Source organism: Pipistrellus kuhlii, unplaced genomic scaffold (assembly GCF_014108245.1).
Source record: "Pipistrellus kuhlii isolate mPipKuh1 unplaced genomic scaffold, mPipKuh1.p scaffold_m20_p_4, whole genome shotgun sequence".
NCBI lineage: Eukaryota > Metazoa > Chordata > Mammalia > Chiroptera > Vespertilionidae > Pipistrellus > Pipistrellus kuhlii.
This window is the reverse complement of record NW_023425540.1, coordinates 77,674,401-77,688,350: the sequence shown is the minus strand read 5'-3', so window position 1 is coordinate 77,688,350 and position 13,950 is coordinate 77,674,401. Positions and strand designations below refer to the sequence as shown.

The following is a 13,950-nucleotide window of genomic DNA, read 5'->3' as shown; positions in this document are numbered from 1 at the left end:
AGGCCTGCTGGGATGATCGTGGCCAGCAGCCACCTCTCACACCCACTGCTGGCGCTGGCTCCCCTAGCATTCACTGCTGGCGCCTGGTCCTGATCGCCCCTGAGGGCTTCTCTATCTCCACTCCTGAGGGGTGATTGGGGCAGCAGCCATCGCTGGCACTGGCCCCAGTTGCTCTGCACAGTCAGCGGGTGTGAGCAGGGCCGGTGCCATCAGCTTGTGGGAGCGGTGGTGGCGGGAGCAGGGCTGCTGGCAGATGGGACCAGGGCCTCAGCAGAAGGGATGGGGGTTGGAGGGGCGGCCTGTGGAGGATGGGCCTAGACCCAGCTCTGTGACCACCACAGCCTCGTGACCCACAGTTCCTTTCAAGGTGCACGAATTTGTGCACTGGGCCCCTAGTGTTTATTATAATGGGACATTATAATAAGAGTGAGGGGAGGTATCCATGAGTGAAGCTGATGGGTCACCTGTGGCCACCTTTTGGTAATGAGAACTAAGAAAGCAAAGATAATCTCCCCCGGCTTTAGTCTTCCGTTAACAGTGGTGCTGCTTATGCCATGGATTCATAGCGTTCATTGAGTGTATGAGAATTGATGCCTGAGGATATTTATATAAGGTTTATGAAATGATCATTGCCCTGCATGTGATACATACTGATACTCTAATTTTAGTCTTTTCTACTTAATTAAAAAACTGGCCTGGACCTCTAAATTGATTGCTTGGCCAACTACTGGCAGGCAGCCTGTGATTTAAAAACACTGGTATAGATGATTTATGAGAGCCCTGAACAGCTTAGAGATTTCTGATTCTAAACTCCAAGATGCTAGCCTTCAAGAACTAATTTTGTCATTTTGAGCAAGTTACAATCTCTCTAGTCTCAGAATTTTGGAGCCTGACATCTTGAAATCACATTGACCAGCCCTTCATTTTAAAGATGAAGAAGCCATTAATCAAAAACAAAGGATACTTCTAATTAAAACCTCTATGTCTTTAAATGCTTTCTTCATTCAGCAGTTCATCCCTCTCCTGCCCCTTCATCACCAGCCTACAACTGGAAATCCCTCTCAGAAGTGCCTGACTCTTGATCCTTTTGTCCTTATCTTTCAACCAAATCTTGGCATCTACCTCATACCAAATCCATGACCATGTGACTGGTTCACATTGCCACATCTTTGGAGATGCTGGGTAACCCACCTCTCCTCGGCCCAGGGGTTCACACTTGGGCACCTGTGATGGACACTGCATTGTCTGTTACCTGGAATGGAGCTCCTTTTTTCTCTGGCTGCTCTCCTGCTCTAGGACTGCCAAGGGCCACTAGTGCTGGGCAGCTGCAGGCCACCAGTGAGCACCAAGAGCAGACTCAAAGTCACACTATGGCATCAGGGACCTTTTGGTCTTTTCTAGCTCCTTGAGCTCAACCTTCTTTTATAAATGTTACTATCCTGGAAAGAGAGGTAACATCATCTACCAACATGTCATTTGAGAAAAATATAGGACTAACTGAAAAATAAAGAATAAAAGGAAAAGTACCTAATGAACTCATGTATTTCAGTAAGTAATGGCCTGGGCACAATTGCTCTTGGAAGTGATGATGACTGGATTAGGTGCTTGTACCTGCTAGGGGATTGCTGTGAATGGGACAGCTCTACATGCAGTGTGACAGGCGAGGTGTTGAATGGGCCACTCTCAGACTCCTGCGATGGGGCTGCTGGAGATTGATTTTTGTTGTTTCTCAATAAAACAAAGTACACTCTTCCCTCAGTTGAGTTGCATTTCTAGAGAATACTATGTATGTGAAATAAATATTTGTGCAAAATAATGTAAGGGTCCAGGCTCAAGTGATTATGAAGATTTCCCACCTCTGAATGTTGGATAAGACACTGGAAGCCATGTGAAATGTGAAATTTGGCCTCCGCATCCAGGGAGTGTTCCCCTGTTATTATGATGACCAAAAGCTTTCCCTAAATTTCCAGAGTCCCTTAGGGATGTCATCACCTTGTTGAAAACCCAAAGCAAGTCCACCAGCCTATGATATATGCCTCTTCTGCTCTGGTTTGCCCGACTGTGGCCCAGCTTCAGGCTGATGTGGGGGCCTTGGCCCTAGCACTACAGGAGGAAGAGGGATTGGTCCCAGAGGACAGTCCTTGATTTGCCTACTGCCCCAAAGATGTCCATTTGGTATTCATGGAAGCCCAGGTGTCATTAGGCAGGCATTGGAGTAGGGAGACAAATGGTGCATTTTCTGTCCACTTTCCACCCCAATGCACAGAATGCCATGGGAGCTAGAAAAAGGAATCACTGATATTACCCACAGACCTGTACATTTTCACCATATCCAGATACAAAAATAATAATAGCCTGTAGCTATTATAGAAACATGCTGTGAGTTGGACTGGGTGGGTGGCTTGGTTGGATGATTCATTGGGTAGAAGTAATATGGACTGGAAACAAGCCAAAAGTACACAGCGGAAAACCAAGAGTTTGGCAAGAAGTGTGCAGTATCTGAAGAATGTGGGCTATGCAACTGTTGGCAATAGTAATGTTAGAGAGTTTGGCCTGGATTGGACTCTGAATAAATGAGAGATGCTAAAAGCTTAAGCAAGGCAAGTAAGACAAAACAAAACAAAAAATAAAAAATACCTTGAGGTGCTCTGCCCAGAATCTGAAAGTATAGGCAACAAATAGAAGTAATATGCACATGTGTGGATGTAGGTGGTTTTTAGAGTAATGCAAATTAAAACCACAATAAGTTACTACACATCTATCAGAATTGCTAAAATAAAAAGTAGTGGTAACATCAAATGCTGATGAGAACACAGAGAAACTGAATTATTCATATATTGCTGATGGGAATGTAAAGTGGCAAGCCCACTCTGAAAAACTGGTTTCTTATAAAACTAAATATGTAACTACCATACTACCCAGATTTGTACTTCTGGGCATTTATCCCAGAGAAATAAAAATGTATTTTTATAAAATAAAAAAACCTTCCCTAGCTGGTTTGGTTTAGTGCTGTGGTTGGTAAACTGTGGCTTTCCAACCATATGTGGCTCTTTAGTCCTTGAGTGTAGCTCTTCTACAAAATACCAACAGAGAAAAAGGAATTAAGACCAGGGTGGAAATAAATAAAATAGAAATTTAAAAATAGAAAAGATCAACTAAACCAACAGCTGGTTCTCTGTTGGAAACAAAACTGACAAAAACTTTAGCTAAACGCATAAAAAAAATTCAAATAAGATCGTAAAGTTACAGTCAATGTAACAGAAATACAAGGAATCATTAAATACTACAAACAATTATATGCCAACATATTCAACCTTCTAGAAAAAATGGATAAATTTTTAGAAGAATATAACCTTTTAAGTCTGAAACAGGAAGAAATAGAATATCTAAAGAGACCAATTACTAGAAATGAAATAAAAACAGCAATCAAAAAGCTTTCAACAAATAAAAGGATCAGACGACTTTACAGGTGAATTCTACCAAACATTCCAAGAACAAATTCCTATCCTTAAATGGTCCCAAAAAACTGAAGAGGAAGAAATGCTTCCAAACTCATTCTACAAAGTACAGAAAAATAAGTAACGAATAAACAAAACAAAACTGACTCATGTAGAGAAACTGATGATGGTTGCCAAAGAGGAGGAGGTGATGAATGAAAAATGATAAAAAGCAATACTTTTAAAATTAAAAAAGGAAAAGGACATTGGGAATTTGTTGGATGGGAGTGTTAATTGCACTTACCAGGTGAATTATATTTTTAATTCTTGAAAGAATTGCATCTCATCCTCAATAACATCAACATCTCACCTGCCCATCCAACTACATCATCTTGAATTTACTTCTTTATATTAAGAATTGCAACTAAAGTGGAAATGAAAAGGTTCCTATGCCTGGATTTAGAGCTGTGTACCTTTGGATGTGGAATGTGGGATCCTTCCACAAATGTTTATATCGATACATGTTTTCTTTCCCTTGCAGTACTCAGTTTCATTTTGGTCCAGTTAGTTTATTTTTTTTATTTTTTTAAAATATATTTTATTGATTTTGTACAGAGAGGAAGGGAGAGAGATAGAGAGTTAGAAACATCGATGAGAGAGTGTCATCGATCAGCTGCCTCTTGCACACCCCCTACTGGGGATATGCCCGCAACCAAGGTACATGCCCCTGACCGGAATCGAACCCGGGACCTTTCAGTCCCCAAGCCGACGCTCTATCCATTGAGCCAAACCGGTCCCGGCTAATGGTCCAGTTAGTTTTAGAAGAGGCCTTAAAATAGCTCTTACCAAGTTCTGATTATCAGCCTCCAACAGAGCCGAGTTCCGACCATTAGCAGAAGGACCTGGCAAAGGACCTGGCCATTTGTGATGGTGAGGATTTCCCCCCATGGGCCCGTCTGGAAGATTGCATGACTGCAGTGTAATATAGGAGGAAGATTGCATGACTGCCGTGTAACATAGGAGGGTGGGTTGATAGTGTAAATAGTTTTTAATTTTTGTTCCAAGTCTGATTTCTGTTTTTAGTTTTAAGAGACTGTATCCTAGGCTAGCCATGATAGCTATGATACTACTTTGTCTTTCTTTTAATTTGATCCTCACATAGGTACCAATGGGGCATTTGTTTTAGGGTGACAAACCTTTAAAAAAAACCCTTGCAAATGTCTTATCATCAGACACCAGGCCAAGACAAATAGCAAATTCTTCTGGCTGTATTCAAGTCTCTGTTTTTCACAGAGGATCTTCAAATGTATACCTATTCCAATTCCAAATATAGCTTAAGACCAATAAACCTCTTTATAGCTTAGCCATGCACAAAAGGTATCCCTAAAAAGGGTGTAAAGGTGCAGCTCCTATGGTCCAGTGCAAGACCTCAACTTGAAACAGCTCATCTACAACTCCTTGCTGGGCTTCCTGCTCTCACACCTTGCTTCTTAGGGCCAGGGCCACCTGCTATGGGGCAGTTCAAGTTCCCAGAACCAGGCAAGTTTCTCACAATTTCCTAAGGGCAATGCAGAAGAAATCATTAAAAATGAACCTCGAGAAAAAGGATTGATGTCACTTTAAAATTACCAAAGAGCTTAAAAAATGTCTTGTGGTAAATCATTTTATTCCATGAAGTTATCCACCCCCAATTTATTTGCATTTTATGAGTTGAAACTTTTCATTATTTATTTAAAACTTGAGTACACTAGTATTGAAGACACAATTTAATATTAGAATTTTCCGCCGAAACTGGTTTGGCTCAGTGGATAGAGCGTCTGCCTGCGGACTGAAAGGTCCCAGGTTCGATTCTGGTCAAGGGCATGTACCTTGGTTGCAGGCACATCCCCAGTGGGCAGGAGGCAGCTGATCAATGATTCTCTCTCCTCTGTCCCTTTCTCTTCCTCCCTGTAAAAGAAAATCAATAAAATACATTTAAAAAAATTAAAATTAGTATTTTCCATCAGGGAAATACAATTCAAAACTGCAACATAATTACGACATTATGACATTAATGAGCTGACATTATGACAACGTAATGTCAGCTCAATAAGACAAAAAATAACAATTGTTGGCAAGAATGTGGAAAAAAGGAAACTCGTGTACTGCTGGGGTTGTAAATTAGTGCAATCACTATGGAAAATTAAAAAAATAAAAGTATAACCCAACAGTTCCATTTCTGGTTATTTATCTGAAGAAAACTGACATAATTCAAAAAGATTTATGCACTCTTATAATCATTGCAGCATTGTTTATAATAGCCAAGATATGGAGGCAACTTAGATGTCCTTTGAAAGACGAATGGGTAAAGATGATGTGGTTGTATACAGTGAAATATTACTTGGCTTGCTGAAACTGGTTTGGCTCAGTGGATAGAGCATTGGCCTGCGGACTGAAGGTCCCGGGTTCGATTCTGGTCAAGGGCATGTAACTTGGTTGCGGGCATATTCCCAGTAGGGGGTGTGCAAGAGGCAGCTGATCAATAATTCTCTCTCATCGAAGTTTCTACTTCTCTATCCTTCTCTCTTCCTCTCTGTAAAAAAATCAATAAAATACATTTAAAAAGAAATATTACTTGGCCATAAAAAATGAAATCTTGGCAATTTTTGACAACTTAAATGGACCTAGAGTATTATGGTAAGTGAAATAAGTCAAAGACAAATACCGTATGAATTCATTTATGTATGGAATCTAAAAAACCCCAAAATGAAACAGAAATAAACTCTTAGATACAAAGTAATGGTTACCATGGAGTGTGTGCAGGGAAGGGACTGGGCAGTTACTTTGAAACTAGAGGCCTAGTGCATGAAACTAGGAAATGTGTCCATGGGTAGGGTCCCTAGGCTGGCTGGTGATCAGAGCTGATAGGGGGCCTTCTTCCATTCTGCGCCAACCTCTGATGGTGAACGCGCGTAAAAGTGAGCGGTCGAACTCCCAGTTGGTTGAACTACCAAAGGGACAATTTGCATATTAGCCTTTTATTATATAGGATGAGACATTTCTGAGAATTTGGATTAGCAGTGATTCTACAGGCTTCCCTGTCATGTTCAAGTCAAGAACTCTTTCAGTTGAAAATTTCTGTCCACAAATCACATCTGTATGTTTATTTTGAGTGAAATATAAATTTACATTCTAGAATCTCTTTTGAGGACAAGTAGATTTAAAAATGCACACTGTTCAGTTAAGTGTTAATACTAAAATAAATGCAATTACATCTCTGATATATCAGTAAGATATAATATAATCAGTGTTTATCAGGACAGCCCTTTTGTAAGTATTGCTCATACTGGTTATTTAATCCTGCTAACAGTTCTCCAACTTGACCAGATAAGAGGCAGAAGGAAAAAAAAAAAAAAAAGGGGAGGAACCTGTCCAGAAACTCAAGCCATAGTTTAGTAACAATAAAGAGTGGCTTTATTGATTTCATAATTTTGGCTATATTAACATATATTATAAACTTTAAGAATTAGAAATAAATGACTATATATATATTTTTAATATAGGAGTAATTTATATTATGGCAGCATGTTTAATGAAAATTATGTGTTGCACAGTCATCATATGTATTTTTCAGATGATCAGGAAGCCATTATCCAAGCTGTATTTTAGGCCAAGATATAGTTACCCCTATACACGCATTTCATTATGTAGAAATAAGCACTGTTTTCTTTTTCAGCAAATATTCCCTTTTGATTATACAGACATATCCTTCCAAAATTACTCTTATTATAATGTACAAAACAACTTTTTATCCACAAGAGTTGCCTCAAATAACTTTCACCTTGGAAAGCTACAATAGTATGAGACAGCCAAATACTACTCTGGACTTCTGTGTCTTGAATTTTTCATTTCCCCTTAAAATCCCAATTTACAAATAAAACTAATTAACCACAATTATAATTTAGCAAAGTCCTTTTTAACACAAAGTTAGAAAACAAACCAATTCGAGCAAGTATTTGGCAGACCACAGAAAGAACACAGGGCCGTGGGAAATGAAAGGTTTTAGTGTTTCAAAGAGGAAGAGACTGATGAATGTCATTCGAATTTCTCATCTCCTTCTTCCACATCTTTCAGATTGAGCACTTCCAAAGAACCTTTGCCTTTTGTTTCCTTTTGTATTAGCTCATCAATTTCTCTGAAGCAGCCTGGATCAATTAGACACACCTGAAACATTTAACACAGCTGTTTACCACATGAAGAGGAGCAATACAATAGAAATCAACACAACTTTAACTTCCACTAAGTCTAAGACAAGCACACAATACTTTCCGGATGTCTCTACTACTACAGCTCTTCAGTGCAACACAAAGATAATGCACAAGATGGCAGACTACTCTAGGCCCTGCCCCGGAGTATGCATGGAGCTGCTGTGACAAGGCATTGGCCTCCTTGCTTAAAGACACATCTGGATTCTTCAGCCGTAAGATGAAGTGGTTGAATTAGAAGAATATGCTTCTTTTCATACAAAAATAGCATTGAATTTTATAGTTCAATAAAATTGCCTCTTTTTATCCAAGTTGAAGGAGAGAAAGGTGCTTGAAGGCCTATACAGAAACTATAAAGTTGCTGCAAAATTTAGGGACTTCAATTTGCACAAACCTGGTTTTATACTGTGTCTGAAGCTATTGGGTAAGGACTCAAGGACATATTTTTGCTGCTTTTAAAAAATATATTTTTATTGATTTCAGAGAGGGAGGAAGAGGGATAGAGAGAAACATCCATGCTGAGAGAGAATCATGGATTGGCTGCCCCCTGCAAGACCTCCACTGGGATCTAGCCCACAACCTCGGCATGTGCCCTTGACCGCAATAGAACCTGGGACCTTTCAGTTCCCAGGCCGATGCTCTATCCACTGAGCAAACCCGGCTAGGGCTTTGCTGCCTTTTAAAAATGTTTTGTGTACCGAAACTGGTTTGGCTCAGTGGATAGAGCGTCGGCCTGTGGACTGAAAGGTTCCGGGTTTGATTCCAGTCAGGGGCATGTACCTTGGTTGCTGGCACATCCCCAGTTGGGGGTGTGCAGGAGGCAGCTGATCGATGTTTCTCTTTCATCGATGTTTCTAGCTCTCTATCCCTCTCTTCCTCTCTGTAAAAAATCAATAAAATATATTTAAAAAAATGTTTTGTGGTGCCCCAGCTCAGCAGCACAGTTGGTTAGAGCGTCATCCAGATATACCAAGATTGCTGGTTCAATCCCTAGTCAGGGCACAAAAAAGAACTAATATATATTAGTTCTATATATATACACTGTAATATATACACTGTAATATATATTCTCACCTAAAATCTGGGTAAGTCTTTAAACAAGGAGGTTAATACCTTGTCACATGACCAACATGATTTTACCATAAATATTATAATTTAACTGGAAAACAACAAGAAAAATATCGTGTGTTTAACTACAATTTAGTTCTACTTAGACCTTAATATTTTTTTACCTAATTCTAGGTAAGATGTTTCTGAGAATGTCTTACTGTTCACACCTTTTAAAAGTTTGTTACACATTTATAATCAGAAAATAAAACTATTTTGTTAACATGAGGAACTTGATTTTTAATCTTACAATTTCTAATTGTTGATTGTAGTCCTCACTTTCTATAACCTTGATCAGTGGCTTGAGTTTTTCTTTCAGCTTTTTTCCTTCATTCACTGGAAGAATGAACCGAAGTCTCATGTGAGCACGTTCTATCTTCATTTTCTCCTTTAATTGCTTTATCACTTCCAAAGCCTATTAAGACAAAATTGAAAATGTTTGCAATTTCTTTGCTGTTTCTGCTGCCTTATTTCATAAGGTATTCATAACAAAGCTATTTCCATCTAGCTGCATTAGCAATGGTTTCTTAGACATATGACATGACCATAAGCAAACAGAGAATAGGTAAATTGGACTTGAAGATAAATACTTTTGTGCTTCAAAAATCTATGAAGAAAGTGAAAAGACAACCTAAAGAATAGGGGGAAATATTAACAAATTACGCTTGATAAGGTACTAGTATTCAGAGTATAGAAAAAGTGTTACAATTCAATACTGAAACGTGGTCAAAGGATCCGAACATTGATCTCTCCAGAGAGACTAAAGGTCAGTAAGTACATGAAAATCATTAGTCATGAGGGAAATGCAAATCAAAACCAGAATGTTAACCCCAGGATGACTATAATAAAGGCAGAAAATAACAAATATTGCCAAGAACATGGAAAAATTGGAACCCTTGTACATTGTGGGAATAGAAAATGGTACACCTGTTTTGGAATACGATTTGGCAGTTCCTCAAAAGGTTAAACAGTTATCATATGATCTAGCAATTTCATTGCTGGGTACAGAGAATGAAAATGTCCACAGAAAACCTGTAATGAATTCCATAGCATTATTCACAATAGCTAAGAAGTGGCAACAACCCATATTATTGAATGAATGAATAAAATGTAGTATTTCCATACAATGGGATATGATTCAGCCATAAAATGTCAATATTTGTCTGTAAAAACAATATAAGTAGCAAGGATAAAGTACTGATACTACTATTTTACAACATGGATGAACCTTGAAAAGGCCACATGCTACATGATTCCAATTATATGAAATGTCCAGAATAAACAAATCCATAGAGACAGAGGTTGCTAACGGCTTGTGAAAGATGAACAGTAACAGATAATGGGTTCAGGGTTTCTTTCTTGAGTAATGAAAATGTTCTCAAATTAGGTAGTAAGAAAGGTTGCAAAACTTTGTGAATATACCAATGAAGTGTATACTTTAAAAGGGTAACTTTTATGGTATGTGAATTATGTGTTTTTAAAAAAAATCTAAAGCATTACAAAGACTCTTTCTTTAGAAATCCAAGTTTTATCTTTAAAGGTTTGATTTGGATAGAAAGGTGAGTCCTATGTATATTTGTATGTAGTTAAAAAACATTCCATTTCTCTTCTCTACAATATACATCCTTTCATACCCCTCTCCCCAAATCTTGCTTTCAAGTATTATCAGTTTATTACAGATCAATTATTTTAATGATTTCCTCAGAGAAAACTGATTTTCATGGATACTTTTTGATGACATTAAAAACTACTAACCTGTTGTTTTGTACTCTTGTTGGTGTTGACTGAATAGTGGATGTCCTTCATTGCTCTCTCAATAAGGATAACAGTGTATGGTCTCTTTGTTTCTGGGTTCACACATTTGTCAGCTACAATAGTTGCAATGTCCCTAAACATCTGCTCCAGCTGTGTGTGCCGTTCTTTATCTGATACTTGAACCTCCCCTTTAGTCAAAATCTAAAACAAACAAAAAAATTCCATAAAATTTAAGCAATGTCTTTATTACATACTATTTGTTAACTAACCACAAGAATAACGAAGGAGAAAATTAAATTTAATCCTCTCTAGAGAGCTACTGAAATTTGAGCTTTGCCTAAAGAATGCACTGGATTATCTTGTGCTCCAAAATATCACTTATTTTTTTTAAAGAGTTACTATCTAAAATTTTAATTATTTTCAAGAAAACTGACTTTAAATATAATAATGTTACATGCAATAAACATTAATACTTTAAGAAAAATGATTTTAAATATAATATTGCATGCAATAAAAATATTTCAAGTAGAATAGCACTTATTTAGGATTAGGAAGAGAAAAGGCAACCTTAGCAAAGGGTTTAAATGATGAACTACTTGAAAAGAAATTCTTTCAGCCATATTACATTAAAAGTATATAAAGGAACAAAATAAGGCAATTTAGTAGATAATTTAATTTCTGGAGGCTTTGGCAAAAAATAAAAACCATTTCCTAAGTATGTATGGTGATTTCTGGTGGTGATCATTTCATAAGGTTTATAAATATTGAATCACTATGTTGTACACCTGAAACATAATATTTTGTCAATTATATGTCAATTAAAAAAACCCACCATGTCCCGAACGATTAAAAGTGATATTGTGCAGGTCAAATTATTGCGTGGTTACTGTTAACTCCAAAACAACAACAAAAACTTAAAAGTTTAACACATCTCTAAGTACTTTCACTACAGATCTAAGAACTCACACTACAGATGGGTAGTTATGTTGCAACTGTTAAAACCCACCTGCTTACAGATTTCAGTCTGGTCATCTGTTCCAAATGCGCTGATGAGATCTTCCTTCTTTGCAACCTGACCTTTAGAAACATTTACAAACACCGAGTGGGTCTGCAGCACTTCATCAAGGTCTTTTTCCCTGTGAGGACGGAGAGACAGCCCTAAGTGAATACACTTGAAGTTTGGAAATTCATTCACATTTAAATACGAGATGGCAACGAAACAAACAGCAAGAAACAATAAATACTCCTAAAAAATCCTCGCGGTACCAAGGAAACATTAAAAAAAAAACACGCAGAACCACATATGTATTCGCCTTTACTCATTGGAGAAAAACGTCGTGGGAGGACGTATGGGACCCTGGCGGGTCTGGATATAGATCTGGGTCTGGGTCCGGGTCCGGCTTCTGCCGCTGAGCGCGGCCGCTAGATGGCAGCAGTGAAGACACTACGCACTTCGGTGATACCGGGCTAACATCTGTGACATGAGATGTTCTAGAATATTTTTAAGACTAGGCTCTTTACCTTTATTATTCTGGCCAAAGGACCAGGACCATGGAGGTTTCTTGTGACAGCATAAAGCACATGTGTCAAACACAAGGCCCGCGGGCCAAATCCGTACCGCCAGGCCTTGCAATGTGGCCCGCACCCCGCTGTCATCACTGCACTCCGCTGCGTTTCCATCACAATGACAGTTTATGACTGTTCAGTAAACCATTCGGCCCGCGATTTAGGCTGGATTTTAGATTTTGGCCCCTTCTCTGATTGAGTTCGACACTCCTAGCATAAAGGAAAGCAAAAGCAAACACCAACCACCAAACCAAACCAAACAGGAACGCTTCGTTCAGGCGCTAAGCTCGGGAAGAGCGGACACTTCTCAGGCCCACAGCAGGGAGAAGTTCTCCATTTCCTTCCCTGACCAGGCCCCAGGCTGGCCCGGGCACCCGGCCACCAGGGCAGGCCGCCGCAGGGTCACCGGCTCCGGCCCGCCCGCGGGGAGGGAGGGTCACTCACACGCCGCTCCGCCAGCCGACCACTTTGTTTTTGTAGCAGGCGATTTCGAAACGCTTCCCGGCGCGCTTCATGCGAACCACGGCCACATTGGTCAGGCGGATCTGGTTGGTGGGGGTGAAGATCGACATCGTGGCTGCTCACAGGCCGTGGGTCCGACGAGCCGCGGCGGACCTGCGCCGGCCGGAAAGCCACCTGCCTCGCAGTAAGGAGCAGGCGGCGCGCGGGGCAGTACCGCCCGCGGCGAGCACAGTCTCGCGATTAACAGCCTGGGGGGCCACGAACACCCAGCGGACTCACTGCGCAGACAGCCCCACCCGGAAGCGTGAGCGATGGCGCATGCGCACTGCGGCCTTTACGACGCTGTGGCGTGCCCGAAGATACAGACGCACTTCCTGCGGTAAATGTGATTTCGCCAATGAGCTAAGAGCCCTGATTAGCTGTGGAAGCTGACATTTGCAGGTCGGGTGGAAACACAGCGCCGGTTGCCTTATAGTTCCGCAGAGTTCAGGGCCACCCATACCCACCTTAACCCTTCATTACAGATTTTTTTTTTACACAGAAAAAAAAGAAAAGAAAAAAAAGTGTGTAATGAATGCTCATGTACCCACCAATCCGTTTCAGTAATTATCAACATTTTGCCATTATTGCTTTCATTCTTTCTCCATTATTATTATTATTGTTGTTGTTGGGAGTATTTTAAAGCAAATCATGATAAGGTTTAGCTCTAAATACTTCAGTCTATCCTAAAATACGCCCAACATGATTCGCCATAATTCCTTCGTATCACCTAAGAGCCAGTCCATAACCAAACTTCCCTTACATAATGTTTGCAGTCGGTGTATTTCAAGAGATTCAAACGGGCCTACAGATTGCATTTGGTCGATGACATCCTTAGTCTCTTTAGCCCCCTTTTCCCCTCCTCCCCCTTTTCCCAGTCCCACTCGGGTTTCCACAGTGTTTTGAGGGACCAGAGCTTTCCTCCTCTGAACCAGCTCGGAGGGGCCGAGCTCTCTGGGGGCCCGGCCCAGAGTTCTGGGCGGGGCTTCCTTTTAGGCCCGCCCCTTCCCCACTGCAGCCAATCCAAGCAGGACCAGCGGAGCCCAGCTTCCTCGCCCCGAGCTGTAGGTGGTGCTTCCCTGGGCCCGCCTCTTCCCTCTGAGCCAATCCCGACGCGCCGGCGGGTGGCATGGCTTCCCCCGGCTCCGGGCTCTCAGGTTTTACAACTAGCACTGCCAGGAGGTTCTGACGGCCCCCGGTACTGAGACTGGGCGCCCGGCTGTCCAGGTCCGCGCTCCTGGTCTCCTTTCGGGCCGCCGGGCCCGGGCTCTGAGGAGGATGGGTAAGGGCCCCGGTGGGCAGCGTTCGTGAGGCGGGAGGGAGAAGCCGTTTACCGGGAC

General features: G+C 40.7%; 2 protein-coding genes across 3 annotated transcripts in view; one reads left to right on the top strand and one right to left on the bottom strand.

Annotated features, from left to right (window-relative positions):
- Nucleotides 1-7,391: 7,391 nt before the first annotated feature.
- Nucleotides 7,392-12,879, bottom strand: SBDS (SBDS ribosome maturation factor). Its single transcript, XM_036409464.2, has 5 exons — nucleotides 12,554-12,879; nucleotides 11,550-11,679; nucleotides 10,544-10,744; nucleotides 9,039-9,203; nucleotides 7,392-7,640 (listed from the first exon to the last, which is right to left on the bottom strand). Exons 1-5 carry the CDS (start codon nucleotides 12,679-12,681, stop codon nucleotides 7,512-7,514), a joined length of 753 nt encoding a protein of 250 aa, XP_036265357.1. The 5' UTR covers nucleotides 12,682-12,879; the 3' UTR covers nucleotides 7,392-7,511.
- Nucleotides 12,880-13,705: 826 nt separating this feature from the next.
- The window catches only part of LOC118703683 (S-adenosyl-L-methionine-dependent tRNA 4-demethylwyosine synthase TYW1), a 105,521-nt gene continuing 105,276 nt past the window's right edge, over nucleotides 13,706-13,950 (top strand). Inside the window, exon 1 of one of the 2 annotated variants that reach the window (XM_045571230.1) lies at nucleotides 13,706-13,892. In XM_045571230.1, coding sequence (XP_045427186.1) covers nucleotides 13,889-13,892 — 4 coding nt within the window. In that variant the 5' untranslated portion in view covers nucleotides 13,706-13,888. The remainder of the gene's footprint in view (nucleotides 13,893-13,950) is intronic. The other variant, XM_045571228.1, reaches the window with a different exon arrangement.